The following is a 12,043-nucleotide window of genomic DNA, read 5'->3' as shown; positions in this document are numbered from 1 at the left end:
CCATTTTTTTTAAATGTCTGAGAATCCATGACAAATACAATTGTGTAAATCATTAAAAAGTTTGACAAGTAAAATTGAAACAAATACATTGAGTATTGAGTTTCTTAAATATACCCTGTGCAATGTGCGCTGTTTTGTATTTTTAAATTGTTGTAAAATGAAAGGGAAAACTAATGAATTGAAAGATGTCATGGACTGTAGGTATCTTGGTTTCAGTGGAGCAATATCTCTACCTTCTGGAAACAACAATGATAGCTCAGCATCATCATTATATACACCCTTCATTGTTTTTGGGTTCATGGTGTAATGGTGCTTCAAATCTGTCTTTTTCGCTTTGATGTGGAGTGGCTTTGAAATGCATAAATGTGACTTGTGCACTCATTTTTTTCTCTATCTCACCAAAGTCAGTGTCATGACTTAAACAGGTTTGCCCTGGTATGCAGAAATTACACTCAGTGTTATCACAGAGAGCCGAGCACACAAGAGAATAATGTAGGTTGAAGACTGTGTTAGTTTTATTATACTCTGAGCATGAATTTCTAAATAAAACCAATTTCTTTATATGAAACATTTTCTGCTGCCTTCAGTGCTTTATATGAACAACTAGCTACCTCAGAATGCCCTGTTGATGGCGTGCTTTCTAGTCATATACAAGTTCAGAATCTTCTCGGAAACAAACAAGTTGTTCTAAGATCAAAACAGACACTCCTCCTGTCAGATTTTATTCCCACAATAAAACATGACCTATAATCCTGCACAACAAGCAGACAGGTCAACAACAAACTGCTAGGTGCAGAAATGAAGTTCTTATGAACCATGAGAGTTACTGCAAAAGTCGTAGCACCTTTTTTTTGTCTTGAAAATGCTAATGAATTAAAAAAATTCTGCAACATGCAAATGGAAGGTTAATTCATATGTATAAGCATTACATGTAGGAAGATGGAAGAACACAAACACGATCACAAACATATAGCATGACAAAAAAAGAAGGAAAAAAAAGTTTGTCATTGCAAACATTTTTGACTGTCAATTGCAACAGTCCACAATAGAGCATTACAAACTCCGCGCATTCCATGATGTCAGGAGTCTCCTAAAGAATACGTAGTAATATGATGTGATGCAAGATGGCAGTGCTTTCCAGGAGTATAAAGTGTGAACAGAGATCACAATATGAGTTGAGCGGTCATTCAAGGTGGATGTTACCAAACTTGAACTGTATTATTACATAAAGATTGCAGTGTACCGTGGAAGGAATGCATGGCAATGCCTTGAGGAGCCTGTGGAAGCGGTAGGAAATGCTGCTGTACCATGCAGAATGGTTGCTGAGTGGATAGATGCAGTCAGGCATGGCAGAGCTGTAACAGCCAATATGCACCGATCCAGCCAGTGTCAGTGTGCGTACAGACTGTTCATGTACCCACATCACCCAATTCTTGTACCTATGTCATCCAGTGCTTGGAGAACAACAGAAAATGGATGCTGCAGGAATTACAGTGCCATACTGGTATTGAGAAGATGAATCAACAATAATTCAGTATCAGTATTTCGTCTGCTGTTATCAGTGGTGGATTAATGTGATTATATTTTCTACCTCATGCATTAGTAGACTGCATTAACAAAATTCTGCTTCATATATCTGTGTTATTTTAATCTGTCAAAATCGAACAATGGAAAGTCCAGGATGGAATAACAATAATACAGTGGAACCTCGCATAGCGAGCATAATTCATCGCAGAATCTCGCTCATAGTGCGAAACATTCATTAAGCGAAACAATTTATCACATACAAATTAATGTAAAATATGATAATGTGTTCCATGCCATATATTCAAAGAAAATTACACATACAATATTATGTACTTTACTAATTGCAATACATAGCTAATTCTTTTTTACAAGGAAGTCATTTGTTCTGCCAACACTTCAACACTTGGCAAAAATGTGACAGCATTATCATCAAATAAATTTTTAGTGCACATGCCACTCTTTATTGCTGTGATGATTTTCAATGTACGATGCAACTGATCAACTGATATCCATGCCTTCAGCATTTCTTATATTGCATCACAAGATTGCTGCTTTGCTGTTATCTGTGGATGCCTGTTCTTTTCTTAATCTTCTCGAACCACCCACAGCTTGTCTTAAACACTTCTTTGGCCACTGATGATCCTGGTGTCTTCTTAACGAGGTCAGCAAAAATAATTCTCGTCTTTTCACAAATGATGTTCTCATTAAGTGTTGCCTTGTAGTTGCTTTTCATTTATCCACAGGATAATACGATTATCCATAGGATAATGAAAAACTGTTGATTAGATACTCTTGTCACTCAGTTTCAAACATCTGTCTCTTAAATCTTGTCCTTGTTCTTGAGGACAGCACAAATAGCTGATGTAGACTGATTGTATGTGTGTACTAAATCAGCAGTGCTCACACAATGTTGGCGCTTTTCAATGATTTTAAGCTTCATTTCTAAGGTCATTGTGTTTCTTTTATGGTCGTCGTCTTGCAGCTTTATCGTCAGGGACATTTTTGTGAAGGTTATAAAATTTGCACACAGGAAAACACTGTGTGAATACAAGTTTAGAAAAATGTGTGATGACAAGCTGCATTAAGATGGTAGCAGAAAGAGGGCTAAACTGAGACGCAGTACGTACTAAAGACATTGTTCGTATGCTGCGGTCAAGAATGAATGAGGTTCATATTGTTGATTGTTTCCCCCTCCACATGTGAACAGCTGGTGACCTCACAATACATTATCGTCACTCATTATATGGAACATTGCTCATTAAGTGAGTCATTTTTTTACATTTTTTTTTGTTGCTTATTATGCAAATTACATGGTGTGGGAGGTGCTTGTTAAGCGAGGTACCACTGTATTGTGAATAGAAGGAGGAGGAGACTTTGAGTCACAGACGAGCACAGTGAAAAGACTGCTGTACAATTTAGCTGTTGACGAGAAGGCCTTCTTCTATATTAGAAAACACACATACACTCACAAAAGCTCAACATAACGATCTCTCTCTCTCTCTCTCTCTCTCTCTCTCTCTCTCTCTCTCTCTCTGGCTGTAGTGGCCACATCATATATTATTTTCTGTCAGTTGAAAGAATGCTACGTAAATTGCATCAGTTTCTTCCAATGAGATCGTATGAAGAATTATATGTGTGAAATAGAAGGTTGTTTGACGTTCTTTGACAAACAGTGCTAACACCTTGTAATGTGTGCATTGATAATGCTGGCTATTTCAGAACTCAATTCCAGTCTCTTTGTATTGTAAGAGACAGCAAGTTCTAGACTGTTGCTTATGCTTTTACCAATGCAACAAAACTTCGACGGTACCTGTTAGTGGCAATATTCGACTTACAAGACAATAAAACAATGTACTCATAGTACTGCGTAACTTGTGTACCTTGTAATGTACTGGGGTTTTTTAAACAATTCACATATAAATATCTTGTACTGAAACAGTGTGGGCCCTGGAGTCCATATGATGAATATGTAAGTAAGATGTACTTTAACACCAAGGCTTACATCTTGTATAATTTAAATCATCCTGCAAGTTTCTATGGCTTGTACATCATAGTGTAATGATGGCTATATGTGAAAAAGTAAAGAAGAAAAAACCTCAGGTTTTGGAGAATTGTATTTGGTAGTTTTGTGACCCCAGCACATAGTTCGACAGCAGATACGTCATCTTGTTGCTTACGTTACAAATTGTGTATTCATTGAGCTGAGTGTTAATGTTTTGTGGGATCAAATGACAGCACCAATTGCACTTGTATTTTTACTTTTGATTTCCATGACTGGTTTCAGCTGGTGGTTATATGTCTGTCATTATGTGAGTATACAGACTGACTTAACTGTATGTGTTCTCCCGCTGGAAAATGGTCTTGGTGGCCAAAACCAGTTGTGGTAATCAAAATTAAAAATATAAGTTCAACTAGTACCATCACTGGAATTGCAAATCTTATGCCACAATGTCCGGTGTACTGGACAAGAAGTAAATGGTTCTGCGAGCCATATTCACCATTTCCAACAGTAAAATTTTGGATCATGTTTTTCCTTAAAATTTTTAGATGTCAGGGAATTTAAGTACCTTTCCACATATTCTCTTGTGATGTCTTGCACAGAAGATAATGAAACATTAGGCAGTGAATTGTGCGCAAGACCCTATGTAATTCCTGGGAACTATAGCCACAACGAGAGCGAACATTGTATGTGAAAGACTGAATCAGTTGGCTCTTATGTAAAATTACACATTGTATGTTTCTAGACCAGAAGATTTGACTTCTGCCATATTTTTATAGTACGTAAACCAAACATCCAAATAGCTGGTTAATAGTAGTTTCTCGTTGTAAGCCACATGATGTCAAACTGTTGTTTTTGTAGATTTTATAACATTTGTTGTATATTATGTGCTTCAGTTATACTGCTCCACCAGTCATTGGAGCTTACAGTTTATAACTGAAGCACTGTCGCATCCATTTGAGTGATGCCACAAGAAATATTGCAGCAAGTATCTTTCCCTGGATTATAGTTATAGTTTTTATTAATTTAATTTAATGTGTTCATTTGACAAGTAATCTGCCGCATGTGAAGCAAAGTAAATTAGATTTCTTTTGGCATTAGAAAATTTAATATGACTTGTCAAAGTAGTTGAGCTTTCACAAACTTGCATTTAGATATGCAGGCTTTTCATAATGTTTTATTGCATATCGTGTCAAATATTTTGCATGAGTTAGAGAGAATATCGATAACAGAAAACTGTCGGCAACAGCTGTAGGACATACTATGGAGCTTGGATTACTTTATCAGTGCATTTTTTGTGTGTCTTGGAAGAAGATACAGAGCTACACTGATTTTTTAGTTCATAGGAATAGCAGGTTGGCTGTGATTATTCTCTGTGAATATTTTAGTACTCTCTTTTGTCTTTGTATGTAGACACTTTTCTTATATTTCCTTCTTTTGTACTGTCTTTTTCTAACATGACTATTTCTTTTCCACAAACACACACACATACACCAACTTTTCCATATTGTGCAGAGCTGTCTGTGCACCCATATGCACATTATGTTTCTTTAGGTGATGTTAACCAGTTGAGGAGATGTTTTCGTCAAGCAGCCTGATCTGAGTCTTTGTTCACGACATCATTTGTTAACTCCTCAACCTTCTTCTGGGGTTTCATTCTTAGTTCCCTTCAAGGTAAAATGATGACTAAATACCAAGTTTGCTTCAAACTGCTTTGGTTTGAGCCTCTTTGGTATATCTGTTGAAATTGTTAGTTAGTTTAGGTTATGAGAAGATTTTGGCCCTATACGATGTCTCGTAATGCAACTACTAAGCTGTTTGTTTCCTTAGCAGTTTCGCAGATGCCCACAAGATCGCTTGTAATTTTGTTTTGCTGTTCACTTCATTTGTTGTGCTGTTATAAATTGCTTTCCTTGATGTCTTGGTCCACTGTTATTCTATTTTCTGAGCACTTTCTTGCAACCTTCCTATGGTCGTTGTTCTGCTTTTAGCAATAACAGTACATATTTAATTATTTTAGTTTTGCAAGTATATACATTAGAAAGCTTGAGTGATATATCCTGTAAAAGTGTTTTGCTGTTACTGATCTCATTGAAAATTAAACGCAGAAAAAAAAAAATCCTGCTCCATGTATGCTATTAATGACAAGCTAATCACAGAGTTAAAAGCAGTTGAATTTTAGTGTGTTTTTTGGGAAGGTACTAATATTTCTGTAAACATGTTTGTTTTTAATAGGTCCAACCCAGGCACTCCCACACAGCCACGACGACCAGATTTTATTGGAGTTGGGGGAATGGGGACGCCGTCATCCACATACTATGAATTTCAGCAACAGCCCTCACAAATCAGTGCTGTCCATACACATCACAGCATACAGCCTCATCCAGCATCTAGAGTTGCGCCACCAACGTCAAGTTATGGAAGTCCGCAGCGTCGATTCCTGTCAGAAAGTGAGCTTGTTCGGCAAGGTGGATCTGGTGGTGATCTCGCATATGCACGCTCAAATAACACAGCAGATAACATACGAGAATTAGCTGGCTCTCCACAAAGGGGAGTTTATACGTGGAAGGACACTTCTCCTGGTGCTTATGGGTCCAATGGAAATGGAATTGGAGCATCATCACATCATCATCAGCCGTTGCCTTCTCAGCATCAAAGGAGTGCTGGGTACGAGTATTATCGCTCAAACCCAACAAGTCCTACGCAGCAGCAACAGCAACAGCAGCAACAGCAGCAGCAGCAAATGTATAGTCAGCGTCCTCCAGCTTCCTATTACCCCCCAGTGCGTGGTGGTGTCCCTGTGTACCCTCCTCCACAATCTCCACAGATTAAACGAAAGACAATGGTAACCCCTACCACCCCAACAGCGGCAGTTTCTTCTTGTGATGGACGACGACCCAGTCCGGGCTCAAGGAGACCCATGTCATTTGTGCGAGCGTTAGAGATGTCCGATTCAATAGAGCTGACTTCAGCTTCCCCAGGTACTCCTCGTTCCGAGCATAGGCTAGTAACTGTTAGCGGCCCAGTGAGTGGGACCTCATCTTCAGTTCTTCAAGACACTCATCGAAGTTCAACGCCAACTCCAGACCGTGCTAGTGTTTATGATATGAATTATGAAATTTCTGTATAGGGAAGGCTTGGCCCAGGTGGTATACAGGTGTGCGGTTATCTTAGAAATCGAACGTTACCACACAACAAACAAGCAACCTACAACTACTTACGAGGGGCCAGGACTTTCCCTTTGTCAAGAAGGGGTTATAGATTACCATATTGAAACATCATTTCATTTTGAGGTACTAGCTTGTATCCCTGACAACCAGTAATCTTGTGATGTTACTACCAAGTGAAAGAGGACAAATTTCTAATGAAATGAAGAAAATAAACATTAATTTTTTACAAATTAATGATGATTGCATTAACATGTAGTTACTGTATTGTTAAAGACTTACAGACACATTTTGTTTTTGTTAAGTGCCATAAATTATAAATAGTTGATATCGTCACACAACATAACTGATCGTTGCTACTGCAATATTGCAAGTTATCCTGTTACTCCATAATTTATATAGATCTTTACACTATATTCCCCATGTCCCAAAATTTGTCATACTTATATAACTGAAATAGCCTTCAAACTATATTTCTTATAATTATTATTATTTTCTTTTTTAATTTGTGATTTTGTATTATCTGTTAATATCAGTATACTGAATCTGCAAGTTCACAGAATATAAACTTGTGTGCTGAATTAAAAAGAAAAAAAAAAAGAAATAACTATGTTTTGGAGATGTTTGTGTTGTACTTAATGTGTCTGAAGACCAAATCTTAATTAGCAATGGCTCATGAGCTCTTGAGTTACTGTGTCATAGCACGTCTGTGCATACTGTGTGTGCTCCTTCCTTTTTTTTTTGTGTTATGAAGTACATGAGATGTGTGTTTTATAAAAGATTCCTGATGTAAATTTATTTATCCTTCATATATTTTTCTTTATAGTGAAATTGCCTTCATTAGAGTCTTTATATTCAGGAAATTAAAAGATAGAGAAATGAGCAGCTTCATACAGTGCTTACAAACTTCATTATAATGCTTTTTTTATTTTTTTTATTATTATTAATTTTTTTTTTTTTGTGAGTAACCCAACACTAATTTGTTCTGTCTATGCTCTGCATTAACTCAAGGTGCATTATCCTATGCATAAGAACAGCCTTAGCTTGAATTCAGCAGTACCAACAAATAAATCTTGTTACTAACAGTTAGAATCAAGGCAAAGTTGACTGGCAATTTTATGACAAATTTTCAGATGATCATAACCAAATTTGTCTCTCTGAGCTAGTTGGAATTTGGTGAACTATCAAGAAATAAGGCAACAAAATAACTGAAAGCAGAAAATCCAGTGAAGGTACCTCCAAATACAGCTTAACAGAAATGTAGTTAAAACACCTATAAAATTGTGGACATTTGCCTCCTGATATTCTAATGAGGAAAATTACGTTTGCTTTTTGAGCAGATGTTATTGTGAACAGAATATAGGAAGTCTTAATAAGACAATATTACAAAAGATATTTTTACTGCCGGTTTTTTCAAATTTGTATGCCTTACATGCACTAACTGCATGTGTCTTGGGATGTCTCTTTTCATGTAGTTACAGCTATATCCATGTATTTTTAATTTTACTTACACTATACCAATTTCAAGCAAGAAGTTCCCAACAACTTTAGGGTTGCATTATTAAATCTACATGCACCTTGAATTATTAACTTTAAAAAGAAAGAAAAAGAAAAAGCGAGATAGAGAAAGCATTCATAGATGTCACATTCTATAGGGAAACAATCCTGCTGCGAAGGAAATAGTTACCATTCACATGTTACACCTAGCAAGAGTGAAAGGTGATGTACTGGTGCGTAATTGCCACCTGTCATATAACGGAGTGCCAGTCATTTAAATGCCTGATATCATAATACTGTATTGGGGCATGTGCTATTTGTCTTTAGTTGTTTTGCCTTTATGGCAAAATGTTCTTTGCCAATTTGGAAGGTATTGTTATTGCTTTTTTATTTTTTATATAAATTTTTGTGTACATTTGGCAATAGAAATGGAGTTTCTCTGATGTTCGCACTTGGTTTACAGCATTTTTAGAGCTGTTGTGTGCATAATAACCAACTAGTTCTCTTGGTAAATCAGTATTTACACCCTAGTTTCAAGTAATTAGAAAGATAAGTTTGATGGGCTGTCCAGTGCAACATAAACACAGTTGTGTTGTCGCTTTCTCATAATCCCTTTGTAATTATGTTTTAAGATGTGTTTTATATATATGAATTTTTGTGCAGTAGCAAAAATGGGGAAAATTCAGTAACAAAGTGAACCAATCAAGTGAAGGGTGTTAGTCAGGGGTAATGAGAGTAGTGTTGGGGAATTACTGATTGGCCAACTGAGCAACTGTATCTCATGAAACAGGTTCACATTTATCTAATACAGCAGCAGAGGAATGGTATACTTATCAGACTGACTGCACAGCAACTGATAAAAAAAAGGGGTCAATCAAACATAAACATTTTTACTGGTAAAATGCCAGACAAATCCAGTTGTAAAGCACTGTCAATTTTTAGACATAAAAAAAATATTCAAGACATGTTATATTATTGCTTCATGTTATCTGTACTGCAAGTTAGGAAACAAACATGTTAAAAAAAACTTGTACATGTTGCCCTAAGATTTTTCTCTGTTTGCGAATAGACTGAAACCCCCAAATTAAATAAAATTGAAAAACTGAACTATTCTTGGATTCTTGGTTTGTGCTCTCAGAAGAAATGGAATGACAGGAGAGAAATAATGGGACATGCTTTAAAATCAATCTTATATTCGCAGGCATAATCTGTATCAGTAGCAGTCTGAAAATGAGCAGAGCAGTAGTGCCATGATATTAACTAAAATAAATGACTCACTGAGAGTGCTTAATATATGAAAACCTGTGCACTAACAAGTGATATGAGAATAGCGTGATGAAGGTAACTGAAAACTGTCGGTCGCAGATTAGAAACAAAAATAGAAAGAACGCTGAAAGTGTAAGCATAATCTGCAGGAATAATATTCCAAAGATGGTAAAAAACATTAACAAACTGGTAGGGAGAAAACAGCTGTGGCACATGGGATGAGAAACTACATCCAGTAAGTTAATAAAGTATGAAGTAAATAGATCATAACAGTTGATGTGGGGTCCATTACATGTCTTCGTGTTGAGATGATTATATCTGCTGTGGGATATAAATGCATATAATAAAAACTTGATAAACGGGAAGTCATCTTGCTTCTTTACCAGGTACTAATATCCTAAGGCATTATTACTCCAGGAATTTTTCTTAACCTTCATATGAATTTATAACACCATTATTTTGATTCTCCATTATATTTTTGATCCCAAAAAACATTGATTGGTGTGCGTTGTTAGGATTTTCTTCTCATCTTCTCATCATCTCAATAGCTATTAATTTGTCTTTTTCATTTTACAATGACAATCTGGAAGTTACCAGCTATGCTATTGTTTTCTTTTGACTGTAGCTGCTTTTATCTGCAATCTGAACTTTGACATCATCAGTTCAGCTTACATTTTTTGTATTGTTGCCTTGATCTGTGTTCTGTATAAATACTGAACTGTTTCCTGTAGTAAGTCGACTAACTTTTATTGCGCCCATTGCTAAACACTGTGCAACAAGATCAAAATTTTTTTATGTTATTTAATTTTCTCAAGATCTTAAATGTGTCAAATAGCAAAATAGTTGCATTGCAGTCAGCCGTAGAAAAAACTTGCAGGTAAATGGTCTACCCTATGTGCACATACATAAATTGGTCTCCTGTCACCACAAAAGTAAGGGTTTATGATCCACTTCTGCTTTTTATTGAGAAACAATTTTATGCCCTCTCATAATACTGCGGAGGCAAATTTTTACTATGTGTTGTATTCCATTAGTGATTCCTATCAGAAGATAGCAATGGATTACTGATATAACTTAGAGAGATCATATGAATGATTGGAGAAGTAACAATATTTTACATCACTTTATCGCTCTTGGTCATAAAAATTTAATTATATGGGAAAATATTTTGATATGTATTTGCTGTTAAACTACAAACAAGTGATTTAGTCTTGAATTACATACATCATAGTTTTGTGATGCTAATTTGTTGATGGAAAGGTTTTTGTGTTCAAATGAAGAGGGTAAGAGTGTAGACTGGACACTGGTTTGAAATATTATTCCCCCACTGAATAACACTCTGTTTTCACAATCTGTTTAAGATCATCATCCTATGGTAAATGGTCCTAACTGTTGAGGTTTAACTGAAAAATAAGGATTTTTCTAGCAAAACCATTTTCAGATATTTGCTGATAGGGGTTGGGTGAGTGGCGAAAGGTCATAAAATAAAACGTACAGTTTCAGACTTCCATGAATATGCAACCCAAGGATCACAAGATTTCAGTTTTATACAGGCTTCAGTGAAGTAAACAGACAATGTATATACCTGCTGTTGCTTTCCTCATATAGCAATATAAAATTGCTGCATTCTTATGAATTAATCCAAAACGAAACCAAAGAATGAAAGTTCCAATCAGCAGCTTAGTGTGTACTGAAAAGAATTGTTTAACAGTTTAGAAGCATGTGCAACACATACAGTAGAACCCACCTGCAGGTAACTCACCGCATGTGTCAAACAGGAAATTGTGAGAGTTATTTGTGAGGTTAAACTGGATCAACTTATCTCTGAGAACACATTTGTGAATGAATCATGAAACATCTTACAAACCCACTATCAGAAAATCTGAAGAAATAAAATAAGTCATATTTAGGTATTAACAGCCCATACATATTTGTTTATTAACAATAGCATTGGGTACCGTAAAGATCTTGCATCTGCGATGGATCATTATTCTTGTGTGTTCATTTTATGCACCAGAAATGAAGGTGTTATTTTTTATCAAAACTACTGCCTAATTTTATTTTTCATAAGTTGAAGTCTCTTGTGCATTATATTATTGTCTTCTGGAAAATAGACAATTGTAAATGCCTCATGTATTTCAAAGAAAGAAAGAAAGAAAGAAAGCGAGAGAGAGAGAGACTTACATATGCACTGACTTTCAAATATTTTCCAATCAGTTTCTTATCATTGGGTATTGTATCTTAAATGGTCAGAAAAAATCCAGGAGAAATTCCTTAGGTTGTGTACTTGCCAAAGATTCATGCTCCTACGACAAGAAAAGTATTTCTCCTGCATATTTTCATTTCTAAAAAAAAAAAAAATTTTCAGAGTTGCAAGTGGTTGAGTGTAAGGGAAATGTGTGTACTGTTATCAGTAAAATAACTTTTCTTTGGCTGATTAGTGTTTATTTTGCTTATTGTTTTAATGCTACCAGTGCACAGTATTGTCAGAGATGAGAGATCAACATAGCTCTTTGCTGACGGATACTGTTGCTACGTTTGGACATTGTACTGGCTTGTACAATCTTTGAACATGCTACAAAACGTG

The 12,043-nt window shown here is 35.9% G+C and overlaps 1 protein-coding gene across 2 annotated transcripts in view; it reads left to right on the top strand.

The window, feature by feature from the left end:
- LOC124787817 (palmitoyltransferase ZDHHC8-like) overlaps positions 1-7,173 on the top strand; it is a 259,782-nt gene extending 252,609 nt beyond the window's left edge. Inside the window, exon 9 of one of the 2 annotated variants that reach the window (XM_047255931.1) lies at positions 5,762-7,173. In XM_047255931.1, the coding sequence (XP_047111887.1) occupies positions 5,762-6,656 (895 nt within the window). In that variant the 3' untranslated portion in view covers positions 6,657-7,173. The remainder of the gene's footprint in view (positions 1-5,761) is intronic. The other variant, XM_047255159.1, reaches the window with a different exon arrangement.
- Positions 7,174-12,043: the final 4,870 nt, after the last annotated feature.

Source organism: Schistocerca piceifrons, chromosome 1, assembly GCF_021461385.2.
Source record: "Schistocerca piceifrons isolate TAMUIC-IGC-003096 chromosome 1, iqSchPice1.1, whole genome shotgun sequence".
Lineage (NCBI taxonomy): Eukaryota > Metazoa > Arthropoda > Insecta > Orthoptera > Acrididae > Schistocerca > Schistocerca piceifrons.
Note: the sequence above shows the minus strand (reverse complement) of the source record. Positions and strands in the feature narration are given on the sequence as shown.